This window comes from Nycticebus coucang, chromosome 3, assembly GCF_027406575.1.
Source record: "Nycticebus coucang isolate mNycCou1 chromosome 3, mNycCou1.pri, whole genome shotgun sequence".
Taxonomy (NCBI): Eukaryota; Metazoa; Chordata; class Mammalia; order Primates; family Lorisidae; genus Nycticebus; species Nycticebus coucang.
In genome coordinates this window covers 120,846,952-120,864,627 of record NC_069782.1, presented here as the reverse complement: position 1 = coordinate 120,864,627, position 17,676 = coordinate 120,846,952, and the positions used below count along the sequence as shown (strand labels likewise).

Sequence of the window (17,676 nt, the reverse complement as noted above, 5' to 3'; positions counted from 1 at the left end):
TTATTTAATTTATTCCTAGGATGAAACTTAGCTCCTATTTTTAGTGTGACATCAGTATTGAGAATATTTATTGACCTTCTTTCCAGTTTTGACTGTTTTTAAAAACTTTATTTATTTATTGAGATAGGGTCTCACTCTGTTGCCAGGACTTGAGTGTAACAGTATCAGCATAGCTCACTGCAACCTCAAACTCCTGGGCTTCAGTAATCCTCCTGCCTCGGCCTTCCAAGTAGCTGAGACTATAGGTTTATGCCAACATGCTCAGCTAATTTTTCTATTTTTTATAGAGTTGTGGTCTTACTGTTGCCCAGGTTGGTCTTGAATGCCTAGCCTCAAGCAATCTTCTGTTTTAGCCTCCCAAAGTGCTAGTATAACACACATGAGCCATTGTGCTCAGCCTGAAATTTTAATTTTTAATAAATTCAAAATTACAGCAATGTTGCCCAAAAAGTACAAAGAACTTTTGTGTATCTTTCAATCAGACTTTCCAATCACTAACAGTTCACACGTGTATTACCATTCATTTTCTGTATATATAAATTTCAGACAAGTTAGCCTTTTTAATCTCTAAATAGTTAGCACAGTTCTTAAGAAAAAGTATATTCATTATATAACAACAGTACAACTGACAAAATCAAGAAATATAACACTGATATAATCTATTATATAATTTTCAGACTTTATTCAAATTACCATTGTTTCAATAACATTTTTGATAGAATTTTCCCTCTTAGTCCAGGATCCAATCCAGGAGGATATATGGCATTTAGGTGTCATATCGCTTTAGTTCCCTTTAATCTAGACTTGCTCCTCATACTTTTTTCCCCCTTTTTTATGATATTGATATTTTTTAAGAGTTTGAATGACTTGTTTTACATAATATCCCTTAATTTTTGGTTTTCTGCTATTTTATCTTGATTAGACATTGTTACACATTTTTGGGATTTGTGTTAGGAATGGGGGAGGGTGTACATGGAAATTATAATTTCTGCACAATTTTTCTGTAAACCTAAGACTCCTCCAAAAGACTTCTAGAATTGATAAATAAATTCAGTGAAGTTACAAAATCAATGTATACAAATTAGTAGCATTTCTGTATACTGATAACAACCAAGCTGAGAATCAAATCAAGAACTCAATCCCATTTACAATAGCTACAAATAAAATAAAATACCTTGGAATATACTTAACCAAGGGGGTAAGATATCTTTATAAGGAGAAGTATAATGCAAAACACTGATGGAAGAAATTGTAGATGACACAAGCAAACAGAAAACATCCCATGTTTATGGGCTGGAAGAATTAATATTGTTAAAGGTTCCCACATGGCCCAAAGTAATATACAGATTTATGCAATTCCTATCAAAATACTAACATCAACTTTTCACAGAATTAGAAAAATACAACTCTAAGAGCAATCCTAAGCAAAAAGAACAAATCTGGTGGCATCACACTGCTCAACTTAAAATGATACTACAAGGCAACAGTAACCAAAACAGGATAATACTGTTATAGAAGTCGACATATAGACCAATGGAACAGAATAGAGAGCCCAGAAATAAAGCTAAATACCTACAATCAAGTGATCTTCAACAAGGCAGACAAAAGTATATACCAGAGAAACAATACGCTTTCAATAAGTGGTGCTGGGAAAGAAGAAGAATGAAACTGGATCTCTATTTCTCACCCTGATGGATTAAGACTTGTAAGTAAGACCCAAAACCATAAATATATTAGAAGAAAATGTAGGAAAAATGATCCTTTTGACATTGGCGTAGGTAAAGAATTTATGACTATTTTTTAAAACTTTATTTATTAAGATAGGGTCTCACTCTGTTGCCATGGGTGGAGTGCAGCAGCATCATCATAGCTCACTGCAACCTCAAACTCCTGGGCTTAAGTAATTCTCCTGCCTCAGCCTAATACAACAAATAAAAGCACAGACAATAACAACAACAATAAATAAGTGGAACCTAATTAAACTTAACAGCTTCTGCACAGCAAATGATATAATCAATAAAATAAACAAACAATCTACAAAATGAGAGAAAATATTTGCAAGGTATCCATCTGACAAAGGCCTAATATCTAGACTCTATAGGGAACTCAAACTAGCAAGAAAAATTCAAATAATCCCATGAAGGCAAAAGTCATGGACAATTTTTAAAATTAGAGAAACAAATTAAATTAAATGCAAATTAAAAGAAGTCAGTGGATATAGCTTTACCCCTGTCAGAATGCCTATTATCAAAATGTCAATGTCAAAAAACAATACATGCTGGTGCAGATGTGATGAAAAGGGAAATGTAAATTGTTGGTGGAAATGTAAATTAGTACAATCTCTAAGGAGAACAGTGTGGAGATTTTTTTAAGAACTAAAAGTAGATATACTACTTGATTAAGCAATCCCACTATTGGGTGTCTACTCAAAGGAAAAGAAGTGATTTTATAAAAAAGACACCTGTACCTTTATGTTTATCACAGTGCAATTCAAATTTCAAAGGTATGGAACAAACCTAAGTACCCACCAGCATACAAGTAGGTAAAGAAAATATGTGTGTGTGTGTGTGTGTGTGTGTGTATACACACTAGAATCTCTGTAAGTTGATCACCCAAGGGACTGTAACAAACTGGTCAACATATGGAAGTGGTCAATATAAGGAACTAGGCCTACTGAACTGATAATACATATGGTGCATGTCCAGTCTATAAAAATTAGGTCAAATTAAGAAAGTGGTCAATGTAGAGAGGTGGTTAACTATACAGGTTTACTATATGTATTTATTTATGTATAAACACATACACATACCATGGAATGCCACTCACCCATCAAAAGAATGTAAATAATGTCTTTTACAGCAACTTTTATAGAACTGGAGGCCACTGTCCTAAGTGAAGCAACCCAGGAACAAAAAACTAAATACTGCATCTTCTCACTTATATGTAGGAGCTAAGCAATGGGTATGTATGGTCATACAAAGTGACTTAATGGGCTTTGGAGACTCAGAAGTAGAAGGATGGGAGGGAAGTATGGGATGAAAAACTGGGTACACTGTACACTATTCAGGTGATAGGTAAAGTACAACCCTAGACTTCTCCACTATACAATTTGGTCATGTAACAAAAAAAGTGTACCCCTAAATCTATCTAAATAAAACAAAATAAAATAGTCAAACTCATAGGAATAAAAGAAAAATGGGCCAAGAATTAATTTCAATAAAAACACAGTTTTAAAAGAAAGAGAATGAAATCATTTACTATAAGACTCAACTGAGCACAGTAGTTATAATAATGTCAGATATGAATACTGATATAACCAAAAAGAGTGACATAAGACCATTGGAAAGTTGGGAAGAAAAGAACTGTCTGTATGTGTGCATGTGTGCCAGAGCATGTGCACATGTGTATATCTGCATATGTGAATTAAATGGATATAAAATGAACATCTCTTGCAGCAAGAATTCAGTATAAAATCAAAAACTCAAAAAGAAAAATACACATTACTTTGAATTATATGAGTAAATGTCAGAAGAAACAACTAGAAGTATTTTCTTCTTCTTCTTTTTTTTAAAGACAGAGTCTCATTTGTTGTCCTTGCTAGAGTACCGTAGCGTCATAGCTCACAGCAACCTCCAACTCTTGGGTTCAGGCAATTCTCTTGCGTCAGCCTCTCGAGTAGCTGAGCCTACAGGTGCCACTAACAACACCTGTCTATTCTTAGAGGTGGGGTCTCACTCTTGCTCAGGCTGCTCTTGAACTTGTGAGCTCAAGCAATCCACCTGCCTCAGCCTCCCAGAGTGCTGGGGTTATAGGTGTGAGCCACTGCGCCTGACCCATGGAACTATTTTCTGTAAACAAAACAAAACAAAACTGTTTTCTGTAGTTTACTTCAGAAGCCTGGACATAAAGAATGAGGAGACAATGGGTAGGACCTGCTGTTTTCATGCTAAACTTTTTGTATTATTTGACTTTTAAAACTTACTACATCTAACACTTTGATTTGCTTTTAAAAAGGACATAAAAAGCTCAGGAAAATATTTGCAATGTTTCTGGAAATAAGTTAATAGACATTAAGTTTAAAAATAAATACTACTAATTGTATTTGTACTTTGTACTTATAGTACTTACTGTCCTGGCAAGACTTCTACAATTTTTCAAAAGTAATAATTGCTGCAAAACCGTAACAATTCTAGTTTTGTCTGTATAGAAACATATTGTTTATTTAGAAATATTTTAAATATTTAGAATAGTGTAAGAAATATATTTTTATATATAATATATTATATATATATATTTATATTTCTGTATCCCTCAACCATGAGTTAAAAAATGTGACCATTAAAAAAGGGGACTATCATAAACTCTAGGTCCACAAATTTGATAATCTAATGGTGTCCTTGAAAAACACAATCTACCAAAATTCAGACAAGGGTAAATAGATAGTCTGAATAGGTCTGTCTATAAAGAAATGGAATCAATAATTGATAACCTTCTAAAACAGAAAGCTCCAGGCCCAGATGGCTTCACTGGTAAATTCTACCAAACAGTTAAGAAAGAAATGATAACAGTTCTTTAAATTTTTTTCCAGAAAATAGAAGCAGAAAGAATGATTCCTAAGTACTTATATGAGACCAGCATTACCCTAAAATCCAAATCAGAAAAAGATGGCACAGAAAGGTAAATTACAGAACAATATCTCTCATGAATATAGTTGTAAAAACCCTCAATAAATCACACTGAGCCAAAGATGTATAAAAACAATTACATGATATAACGAAGTAGGATTTATTCTAGGTATGTAAGTCTGGTTCAACATTTGAAAATCAATTAATGTAATTCATCACATCAACAGGCTAAAGAAGAAAATTCATACGATCATGTCAATGAGATGCAAAAGAATCATCTGATAAAATCCAACACCAGAGTTCATGATAAAAATTCTCAGCAATAGAGAAAGACTCAACAAAGAACACCTACAAAAACCCCATAGCTAACATCATAATTAATGATGAGAAATTAGATGTTCTAGGTTTATTTTACACTTTCCCTGCCTCAGTTCTGGAATTATATATTTCTCCATGGAAATAGTATTTAGAAACCAACATATGTATGCTAATGTGCTGATTGCTACATGTACATCAATCCTTATTTGCTGGCTAAATCATGCTTCACTTACTCAGCAAAAGAAGTTATTTGATTATGTTGGAATTGCATTGAATCTACAGAACAGTAGTACTCGAACTTTAGCATCAGAATCACAAAAAGAGCTTTTTAAAATATACATTTTTAGACTGAAAATGGACCTTGGGTGCAGCCAAAGAATTTTCTTTTTTTGAGAGAGTCTCATTTTGTTGGCCTTGATAGAGTGCCATAATGTCATACCTTGCAGCAACCTCAAACTCTTGGGCTTAAGCTATCCTCTTGCCTCAGCGTCCCGATTGCTGGGACTACAGCTGCCCACCACAATATCTGGCTGTATTTTTTTTTTTTTTTTTAGAGATGGGGTCTTGCTGTTACTCAGGCTGGTCTTGAACTCCTGAGCTCAAGCAATCCATCCACCATGGCCTCCCAGAGCGCAGGGATTACAGGCATGAGCCACTGTGTCTAACCAAGAATTTTCATTTGTAACAAGTTCCCAATTTATGTTGATGCTCCTGATTCAAGGACTACATTTCGTGAACGAAAGAACTGACATCTTTTCGATCCATTACCAAGGTTCCAATCCGAATTACCTAGGTCTTCTTTAATTTCCCTCGGTTATGTTTTGTAGTTTCATAAGTGTTAAACATTTCTTATTAAGACAATGAAAGAATAAAACAATTTAACTTTCTATTCCAACTAAATTTCCTACAAAATTATACAGGAGTTTCTAATACAAATATGTTATAAGGTGATTCTTTATTTATTTGTTTTTTTTGAGAGAGAGAGTCTCACTATGTCGCCCTGGGTAGAGTACCGTGGTTTTTCACAGCTCACAGCAACCTCAAACTCTTGGACTCGAATAATTCTCTTGCCTCAGCCTCCCAAATAGCTGGGACTACAGGTACCCCCCAACTTCGGTGCATGTGGCTGGCATCGTAACCACTGTGCCACGGGTGCTGAGCCTATAAGGCGATTTTTATAATATTTGTGTAGCTACTTTTGAAATACAGAACAGAAATATAATTATACTATTTGCATGTGTCCATAGCAATACTTACAGTATTAAGTAAGGCATCATATACAGCATTCACAAATTTAGCATTAATCCCAGAGTCTTCAATGGTATTAAACGAGGCAGTGGCATCTTTCTGCAAATTTAATTAAAGAATTACGTGTACATATCATGTTAAGGATTATTCTTATTAATATTTGAACCATACTATTCTTTTATAATTTCTACTATTTTTAGTCTGATGATAAAAAAGAACTGATTTATTGCTGAAAATAAAGATAAATGTATAAAGATTATTTTAATAACTTTTTAAATGTAAAAGAATGGAGTCAAACATTAACATTAGCATTATTAAGTAATGATATATAAGCTATTACTTATGTAATAGTGAGATATATAATTTCATAAATCAATCAAATATATGCTTGTTGAAGCATTTAAGTCAATACTGGGTAGAAAATGAAGCAAATTTATCACACCCTTTTTAGAAAATTTAGAACAAAGTGAATGAAAAATATCTTTTATTTATTATTACCTTAAATGCAGCATTTAACTCTGGGAAAGAATCAAATGTTTTTAGATAAAAATCATGTATTGCTTTCCAATCTCCTGATAACTTCACTTTTTCCATATCTTCCCTACAATGAAAAAAATATTAATCAGATATAGACAGAAATATTATTCAGATAAAATAGAATTTTTTTTACAAAGAAAGTCACCAAACATAAAATTTGAAATACAGAAACCAATACAGAAATATATTCTAGTAAATGTAAATATAGTTTATGAATTTATAATTCTTAATTAGATTAATATATTAATCCAGCTTCAATTTTCACATTTACCTGCTTTAAATAAAAGTTCATTCTTGACATATCTTTTCTAATCATCACTCTTTTCCATTCCCTGAATAGCCAAACTTCTGAAGATTTATTTACACTCTGTCTCTATTTTCTCATTCCCACTTAGTCCTTTAAACATGAATTTGGATTTTTGAATGGTGACATAACTTTCATCGTATGTGTCACACAGTAGATGAGCTGAGCTCTTTTGCAATATTCTCTCATTTTATCACCACTTTCATCTCTTTTTGCCTGTTTTGATTCATAGTCTCCTATTTAGCGTTTCCTTTATTTTGCTGCAACATATCTAAACCTTACCTGTTATTCATACATTTATTTTCACCTTCAACTTGAGAAATCTAGTCTTCTGTGTCTTTACTCTTGGCTAATACCTTATAATTATCTATAAGTTCAATTAATTTCTCACACAAAGGTATTAAATTATATAAAATGCTGACATGCAGATAACTCTTTATATATAAAGAGTAAGTTGAAACTTACTGAAAGTCTTTCATAGTTTTGGGCTGGATTGGAAGGACAGGTTCTGGAAGGACTGGGGCCTTCACTTCAGATGATAATGAATCTGTAGAGACACGCTGCTTTTGTCTAACATCAAGGCAGACTGGTGGTAGATCTTTCACTGTGAAGTATAAAAAAGAATTCAGGAGGTGGAGCAAGATGGCAGCCGAGTAACAGCTTCCTTGCATCTGGGCACCATGAGTCTGGGGAGCTAGGACTCCAGGCATCTCTGGCTGGTGGGATCTGCCTATCATCACCCCTGAGAGGATACAGGGAGTCAGCGAGAGACTTCTGGACCCCAAGAGGAGGACTAAAACAGTGGAAAACCGGCAAGTGGTCGCGTGTGTTCAATCCGTCTAAACCCGCCCGCAACTGTAAGTTCAGTAGCAGCGAGACTGCAAACCAGAAAGGCCTTACCTGTGAACTGTTTTGGTGTCTTTGGACTTGGCACTCAGCTGAACTGCCTTGAGGAGAGCCTGAGCGGGAGTGTGGAGAACTTTGGCCTTTGTCTAGGGCCCCAGTCTGAGGAGCTGAGCCAGACGGAGCTAATAGTGTTTGGCTCTGGGTCACAGGCAGCCATTGTGAGCGATCTGCCCCAGCAAGCTCCACCCTCAGGGTCGCAGAGATGGAATTGGGTGGGAGCTGGTAACCCAGCGACCAAGTAGCCTAAGGACGGGGTCTGAGCCGCCTTGCAGCGCTAACCCTCGGGGGCAGAGGGAGACCAGTTTTGGCACACAGGGTAAGTGGATAGCCACTTCAGCAGTGATTCCAGTGACAAGCACTTCCCTGGGAAAGCTTCTGCTCAGCAAGTGAACAAGCTCAAAGTGCCTTTTAAGTGGGCTGAAGAGAGATTTAGGGTGTCTACCTGCTGGGGTTTGAGAAACTAGCAGCCTCCAGTCGTATCAGAACTGTGATTAACATCTCATACCCCAGAAGACCACGTGTTGCCCAGACAATATTCAATAACATATACATACTGCTTTGTTTTTGGTTGTTTTTTTTTTTTCTTTTTTTTGGTTTGGTTGTTTTTTTTGTTTATTTTGATGTTGTTGATGTTGTTTTGTTTTTTAAGTTCAACCTTTTCCATACAGATCCTTTTTCTTTCTCAATTTTTCTAGTTTAATTATGATTTCCCATTGCTGCCTATTTCAATAATTTGAACTTCATTATTGTTAGTGGTTCTACCGCTATTACTTGGTTTTCCACCCAATTTTATCCCGTAAAGTTTTCTCTTTGCTTGTTTTGGTTTGATTTATAGCATTTCTGTCTTTCCTCTCTACTTGGTGGAGGTGGGGTACTGTGTCTGATCAGGTTAGCAAAGAGCTGCTGACCTCAAGGGAACCACCCAACTAGGCACCCCCAGAAGGTGGTTTTTTTTTTAAGGTTGTATCAAAGTACCCTACTGTACACCTATATTGCTCTGTCTCCCTCTTTCTGTGCCTCTCTTCCTTTTGTCAATATTCCTTTTACCCACCCCCTCTCCTTTCTCTATTTTTCTTTTCTTTTTCTTAACACTCGGTCCTCCTTTCTTTCATCCCTTTTTTGCTCTTCAACCTTCTCACCCTTCTGGTCCTGTAACCCTTAGTCCACAGGCAAGAGAACTTAAAGGGCAAGAGGAAGTGAAAGGAAAATTAGGGCAAGGAAACAGATAAAAGAAATCACTCATGAGGAAGAATCAGCAGAAAACTCCAGGCAACATGAAGAACCAGTCCAGAACAACGCCACCAAGGGACCATGAAGTAGCTACTGCAGAGGATTCCACCTATAAAGAAATATTAGGAATGACAGAAAGGGAATTTAGAATACACATGTTGAAAACAATGAAAGAAATGATGGAAACAATGAAGGAAACTGCTAATAAAGTGGAAAACAACCAAAAGGAAATCCAAAAACAGAATCAAATAAGAGATGAACGATATGAAGAATATAAAAAGGATATAGCAGAGCTGAAGGAAATGAAACAGTCAATTAGGGAACTTAAAGATGCAATGGAAAGTATCAGCAACAGGTTACACCATGCAGAAGAAAGACTTTCAGAGATAGAAGACAAAGTTTTTGAGATAACTCAGATAGTAAAAGAGGCAGAAAACCAGAGACAGAAAGCAGAACGTTCCCTGTCAGAATTATGGGACTTTATGAAGCGTTACAACATACGAGTTATAGGAATTCCAGAAGGGGAAGAAGAATGTCCCAGAGGAATGGAAGCCATACTAGAGAATATTATAAAAGAAAATTTCCAAATATCAACAAAGATTCTGACACACTGCTTTCACAGGACTATCGGACCCCAGGTTGCCTCAACTCTAACCGAGCTTCTCCAAGACACATTGTGATGAACCTGTCCAAAGTCAAGACAAAAGAAAAGATTCTGCAAGCTGCCAGGAGTAAGCGCCAGTTGACCTACAGGGGCAAATCCATCAGAGTGACCGCACACTTCTCTAATGAAACTTTCCAAGCAAGAAGACAATGGTCATCTACCTTTAATCTACTTAAACAGAACAATTTCCAGCCCAGAATTCTGTACCCTGCTAAGCTAAGCTTCAAAATTGATGGAGAAATCAAATCATTTACGGATATACGAACATTGAGGAAATTCGCCACAACAAGACCAGCTCTACAGGAAATACTTCAACCTGTTCTGCACACTGACCACCACAATGGATCAGCAGCAAAGTAAGAACTCAGAAATTAAAGGACAGAACCTAACCTCCACACTGATGCAAAAGATAAAACTAAGCAATGGACTCTCACCAAATAAGACGAATAGAATACTACCACACTTATCAATTATCTCAATAAATGTTAATGGCTTGAATTCCCCACTGAAGAGACATAGATTGGCTGACTGGATTAAAAAACACAAGCCATCCACTTGCTGTCTGCAAGAAACACACCTGGCTTCAAAAGACAAATTAAAGCTCCGAGTCAAGGGTTGGAAGACAATTTTTCAGGCAAATGGAATTCAGAAGAAAAGAGGAGTTGCAATCTTATTTTCAGATACATGTGGATTTAAAGCAACTAAAGTCAAAAAAGACAAAGATGGTCACTTTATATTGGTCAAAGGAAAAATACAACAAGAAGACATTTCAATTCTAAATATCTATATCACCCAATTTAAATGCTCCCAGATTCTTGAAACAGACCCTACTCAGTCTGAGCAATATGATATCTGATAATACCATCATAACAGGGGACCTTACCACTCCTCTTACAGAGCTGGACAGATCCTCTAAACAGAAATTAAACAAGGATATAAGAGATTTAAATGAGACCCTAGAACAACTGTGCTTGATAGATGCATATAGAACACTCCATCCCAAAGATAAAGAATATACATTCTTCTCATCACCCCATGGAACATTCTCCAAAATTGATCATATCCTGGGACACAAAACAAATATCAACAGAATCAAAAGAATTGAAATTTTACCTTGTATCTTCTCAGACCATAAGGCACTAAAGGTGGAACTCAACTCTAACAAAAATGCTTGACCCCACCCAAAGGCATGGAAATTAAATAATCTACTGTTGAATAACAGATGGGTGCAGGAAGAATAAAACAGGAAATCATTAACTTCCTTGAGCATAACAACAATGAAGACACAAGCTACCAAAACCTCTGGGATACTGCAAAAGCAGTTTTGAGAGGAAAATTCATTGCTTTAGATGCCTACATTCGAAAAACAGAAAGAGAGCACATCAACAATCTCACAAGAGATCTTATGGAATTGGAAAAAGAAGAACAATCTAAGCCTAAACTCAGTAGAAGAAAAGAAATATCCAAAATCAAATCAGAGATCAATGAAATTGAAAACAAAAGAATTATTCAGAAAATTAATGAAACAAGGAGTTGGTTTTTTGAAACAATAAATAAAATAGATAAACCATTGGCCAGACTAATGAGGAATAGAAAAGTAAAATCTCTAGTAACCTCAATCAGAAATGAGAAAGGGGAAATAACAACTGATCCCACAGAGATACAAGAGATCATCTCTGAATACTACCAGAAACTCTATGCCCAGAAATTTGACAATGTGAAAGAAATGGATCAATATTTGGAATCACACCCTCTCCCTAGACTCAGCCAGGAAGAAATAGAGCTCCTGAACAGACCAATTTCAAGCACTGAGATCAAAGAAACAATAAAAAAGCTTCCAACCAAAAAATGCCCTGGTCCAGATGGCTTCACTCCAGAATTCTATCAAACCTTCAAGGAAGAGCTTATTCCTGTACTGCAGAAATTATTCCAAAAAATTGAGGAAGAAGGAATCTTCCCCAACACATTCTACGAAGCAAACATCACCCTGATACCAAAAACCAGGAAAAGACCCAAACAAAAAGGAGAATTTCAGACCAATCTCACTCATGAATATAAACGCAAAAATTCTCAACAAAATCCTAGCCAATAGATTACAGCTTATCATCAAAAAAGTCATTCATCATGATCAAGTAGGCTTCATCCCAGGGATGCAAGGCTGGTTTAACATATGCAAGTCTATAAACGTTATCCACCATATTAACAGAGGCAAAAATAAAGATCACATGATCCTCTCAATAGATGCAGAAAAAGCATTTGATAAAATCCAGCATCCTTTTCTAATTAGAACACTGAAGAGTATAGGCATAGGTGGCACATTTCTAAAACTGATTGAAGCTATCTATGACAAACCCATAGCCAATATTTTACTGAATGGAGTAAAACTGAAAGCTTTTCCTCTTAGAACTGGAACCAGACAAGGTTGTCCTCTGTCGGCCTTTACTATTCAACGTAGTGCTGGAAGTTCTAGCCAATACAATTAGGCAAGACAAGGAAATAAAGGGAATCCAAATGGGAGCAGAGGAGGTCAAACTCTCCCTCTTTGCTGACGACATGATCTTATACTTAGAGAACCCCAAAGACTCAACCACAAGACTCCTAGAAGTCATCAAAAAATACAGTAATGTTTCAGGATATAAAATCAATGTCCACAAGTCAGTAGCCTTTGTGTACACCAATAACAGTCAAGATGAGAAGCTAATTAAGGACACAACTCCCTTCACCATAGTTTCAAAGAAAATGAAATACCTAGGAATATACCTAACGAAGGAGGTGAAGGACCTCTATAAAGAAAACTATGAAATCCTCAGAAAGGAAATAGCAGAGGATATTAACAAATGGAAGAACATACCATGCTCATGGATGGGAAGAATCAACATTGTTAAAATGTTTATACTTCCCAAAGCAATCTACCTATTCAATGCCATTCCTATCAAAATACCAACATCGTACTTTCAAGATTTGGAAAAAATGATTCTGCGTTTTGTATGGAACTGGAAAAAACCCCGTATAGCTAAGGCAGTTCTCTGTAACAAAAATAAAGCTGGGGGCATCAGCATACCAGATTTTAGTCTGTACTACAAAGCCATAGTGCTCAAGACAGCATGGTACTGGCCCAAAAACAGAGACATAGATACTTGGAATCGAATTGAAAACCAAGAAATGAAACTAACATTTTACAACCACCTAATCTTTGATAAACCAAACAAGAACATACCTTGGCGGAAAGACTCCCTATTCAATAAATGGTGTTGGGAGAACTGGATGTCTACATGTAAAAGACTGAAACTGGACCCACACCTTTCCCCACTCACAAAAATTGATTCAAGATGGATAAAGGACTTAAACTTAAGGCATGAAACAATAAAAATCCTCCAAGAAAGCATAGGAAAAACACTGGAAGATATTGGCCTGGGGAAAGACTTCATGAAGAAGACTGCCATGGCAATTGCAACAACAACAAAAATAAACAAATGGGACTTCATTAAACTGAAAAGCTTCTGTACAGCTAAGGAGACAATAACCAAAGCAAAGAGACAACCTACACAATGGGAAAGGATATTTGCATATTTTCAATCAGACAAAAGCTTGATAACTAGGATCTATAGAGAACTCAAATTAATCCACATGAAAAAAGCCAAGAATCCCATATATCAATGGGCAAGAGAAATGAATAGAACTTTCTCTAAAGACGACAGATGAATGGCTAACAAACACATGAAAAAATGTTCATCATCTCTATATATTAGAGAAATGCAAATCAAAACAACCCTGAGATATCATCTAACCCCAGTGAGAATGGCCCACATCACAAAATCTCAAAACTGCAGATGCTGGCGTGGATGTGGAGAGAAGGGAACACTTTTACACTGCTGGTGGGACTGCAAACTAGTACAACCTTTCTGGAAGGAAGTATGGAGAAACCTCAAAGTACTCAAGCTAGACCTCCCATTTGATCCTGCAATCCCATTACGGGGCATCTTCCCAGAAGGAAAAAAATCCTTTTATCATAAGGACACTTGTACTAGACTGTTAATTGCAGCTCAATTTACAATCGCCAAAATGTGGAAACAGCCTAAATGCCCACCAACCCAGGAATGGATTAACAAGCTGTGGTATATGTAGGCCATGGAATACTATTCAGCCATTAAAAAAAATGGAGACTTTACATCCTTCGTATTAACCTGGATGGATGTGGAAGACATTATTCTTAGTAAAGCATCACAAGAATGGAGAAGCATGAATCTTATGTACTCAATTTTGATATGAGGACAATTAATGACAATTATGGTTATGGGGGGGGAAGCAGAAAGGGGGAAGGAGGGAGGGGGTGGGGCCTTGGTGTGTGTCACACTTTATGGGGGCAAGACATGATTGCAAGAGGGACTTTACCTAACAATTGCAATCAGTGTAACCTGTCTTATTGTACCCTCAATGAATCCCCAGCAATAAAAAGAAAAAAAAAAAAAGAATTCGATGTAATTAGTCAAAAAACGTTTCCAATTTATAAAATGTCAGGCTAATTAAATGATAACAGAAAACAAATTACTTTGTACTATATTCACTTTGGCATCATATAACAGAAAAACTAACTATAGTGAAGGGTACTTACTGGAGGGCTTATTCCTCCTAACCCCCTACCTCACTCACAACAGATATTAAACTGTATTTTATATTAATGCATATGTTTAATATAGAGCTTTCTCCCTTTCTCTCTTCCTTCCCAAAGTTGTCCATCAATGTAATTTAGCACTTTTTCCCCCTCCTCCCTTCCCCGAAAATTGTCTTTCAGGGAATATTTCCATTATTTCATGATAGAGATACACTCTGAGGAATGCATGACTAGGTGATGTTTTTAATATATTCTTTTTTTATTTTTATTAAATCATAGCTGTGTACATTAATGCAATCATGGGGCACTATGCACTGGTTTTATATACAATTTGAAATATTTTCATCAAACTGGTTAACATAGCCTTCCTGGCATTTTCATAGTTATTGTGTTAAGACATTTATATTCTACATTTAGTAAGTCTCACATTGACTCCTGTAAGATGCACCGTAGGTGTGATCCCACCAATTACACTCCCTCTACCCATCCTCCTCACTCCCCTCCCCTTCCTTTCCCTTCTTCATATTCTTAGGTTATAATTGGGTTATAGCTTTCATAAGAAAGCTATAAATTAATTCCATAGTAGGGCTGAGTACATTGGAAACTTTTTCTTCCATTCTTGAGATACTTTGCTAAGAAGAATACGTTCCAGCTCCATCCATGTAAACATGAAGGAGGTAAAGTCTCCATCTTTCTTTAAGGCTGCATAATATTCCATGGTGTACATATGCCACAATTTATTAATCCATTCGTGGATCGATGGGCACTTGGCCTTTTTCCATGACTTAGCAATTATGAATTGGGCTGCAATAAACATTCTGGTACAAATATCTTTATTATAATGTGATTTTTGGTCTTCTGGATATATACCCAGTAGACGATTTGTAGGATTGAATGACAGGTCTATTTTTAGATCTCTAAGTATTCTCCAAACATCTTTCCAAAAGGGACGTATTAGTTTGCATTGCCATCAGCAGTGTAGAAGTGTTCCCTTTTTTCCACATCCACGCCAACATCTCTGGTTTTGGGATTTTGTGATATGGGCCAATCTTACTGGAGTTAGATGATATCTCAAAGTAGTTTTGATTTGCATTTCTCTGATGATTAAGGATGATGAGCATTTTTTCATATGTCTGTAGGCCGTGTGCATGTCTTCTTCAGAGAAGTTTCTCTTCACATCTCTTACCCAGCCTGTGATGGGATCACTTGTTCTTTTCTTGCTAATACGTTTGAGTTCTCTATGGATTCTGGTTATTAAACCTTTGTAGGAGACATAACCTGCAAATATTTTCTCCCATTCTGAGGGCTGTCTGCTTGCTTTACGTACTGTGTCCATGTACTCTTTACGGAGTTTTCTCTAATGGTATCATCTTTCAAAACTCTAGTAAAATGTCATACCGGTTATTGACATTGATATTGTAAAAATACAGAACATTTTTATCAACACAAGGATCCCACTCATGTTGCCCTTTTATAGCTACATTCACTGCTGACCTGCCCCCAACCACCCTTAACCCCTGGTAACCACTAATCTATTCTCTATTTTTATAATGTTTGTCATTTCAAGAGTGTTACATGAAAGGAATCATACATATGTAACCTTTTAGGATTGGTTTTGTTTTACTCAACGTAATTCTCTGGAGATTCATTTAGTTTGTTACACATATCAATAATTAATTCCTTTTTATTGCGGAGCAATATTCCACTATATGGATATCTTATAGCTTGCTTAACCATTCAACCATTGAAGGACATCTGTTTTGAGTTCCCATGAATATAGTGCTATGAACATTTGTGTTAGGTTCTCAGGTAAAGTAAGCCTTCATTTCTCTGGAATAAATGTTCAGGAATGCAACTGCTGGGTTGTATGGTAGTTGCATGTTTAGTGTTTTAAGAAACTGCCTATGCTGTTCCCAGAATGTCTGTACCATTTCACATTCCTACCAGCAATTTATAAATGACCCAGTTTCTTCATATCTTCACTAGCATTTGGTATTGTCACTGTTTTTTATTCTACTAGGTAAGTAATATTTCTTGTGACTTTTAACTTTTATTTTCCTGATGGTTAATGATGCTGAACATCTTTTAAAGTGATTATTTGCTATCTGTACACACATACTCTTCAGTGAAATGTCTCTTCATGTGTTTTATGTATGTTCTAATTGTATTATTTACTTTTTTTACTGTTCAGTTTTGAGAGGTCTTTATATATTCTAGATTGTGGACCTTTGGCATATATACGGTTTGCAAATATTTTATCCCACTCTGTGGCTTGTCTTTCGTCCTCTGAACAGGTCTTTTATCTTGGCAAAACTTTCAAATTTGGAAGTCAAAGTTATAAATTTTTCTTTTATGGATTGTATGCTTTGGGGGGTAAGTCTAAGAACTCTTTTCTAGCTTTACATCCCAAAGATTTTCATCTATGACTTTTTCCTGAAAGTTTAATAATTTTGTACGTTAAGTTCATTTTCCATTTTCACTAGTTTTTATACAAGGTATGAGATTTGGGTCAATGTTTATTTTGCTTTTTGTCTATAGATGTATAATATACAATAACTCTAGCACCATTTGTTTAAAGGCTATCTTTGCCCCCACTGAATTGCTTTTGCATCTTTGTCAAATTACGGTTGGGCAAATTTTTGTGTGGGTCCATTTCTGGGCTCTCTATTCTGTTCCCTTGATCCTCATATGTATCCTCCACTAATACCTCACCGTCATTATTGTAGCTACATAATAATAATCAAGTAGATTATTCCTATTTTATTCTTCTTTTTAAAAATTTTTCTTTTAAAAAATTTTTGGGGTGGCACCTGTGGCTCAAAGGGGTAGGGTGCTGGCCCTATATGCCGGAGGTGATGGGTTCAAACCCAGCCCCGGCCAAAAACTGCAAAAGAAAATTTTTGCTATTCTAGTTCTTCTGCTTTTCCAGATAATTTGAAAAAAATCTTGTGTATATCTACAACAACAACAAACCCCCCCCCCCAAAACATTGGAATTTTGATAGGAACTACATTAAATTTGTATATCAATTTGGGGAGAATCGGCATCTTTACCCCATTAAGTGTCCTAAGTCATGCACACAGTATGCCTCTCCGTTTAATTGTCTCTTTTTATTTATCTCTTTTAACAGTCTCATGTAATTCTAAGTTCTATAACGTTTGTTGTATTTATACCTAATTGTTTTATTTTTTGAGTGATTATAAATAGAATTTATTTATTTATTTTGTAGAGA

The 17,676-nt window shown here is 35.9% G+C and overlaps 1 protein-coding gene across 1 annotated transcript in view; it reads right to left on the bottom strand.

Moving 5' to 3' along the window:
- The window catches only part of HECTD2 (HECT domain E3 ubiquitin protein ligase 2), a 98,749-nt gene that overhangs the window by 46,491 nt on the left and 34,582 nt on the right, over nucleotides 1-17,676 (bottom strand). The window contains exons 3-5 of the mRNA XM_053585821.1: nucleotides 7,498-7,636; nucleotides 6,690-6,792; nucleotides 6,201-6,290 (exon numbers count right to left, since the gene is read on the bottom strand). Coding sequence (XP_053441796.1) covers nucleotides 6,201-6,290; nucleotides 6,690-6,792; nucleotides 7,498-7,636 — 332 coding nt within the window. The remainder of the gene's footprint in view (nucleotides 1-6,200; nucleotides 6,291-6,689; nucleotides 6,793-7,497; nucleotides 7,637-17,676) is intronic.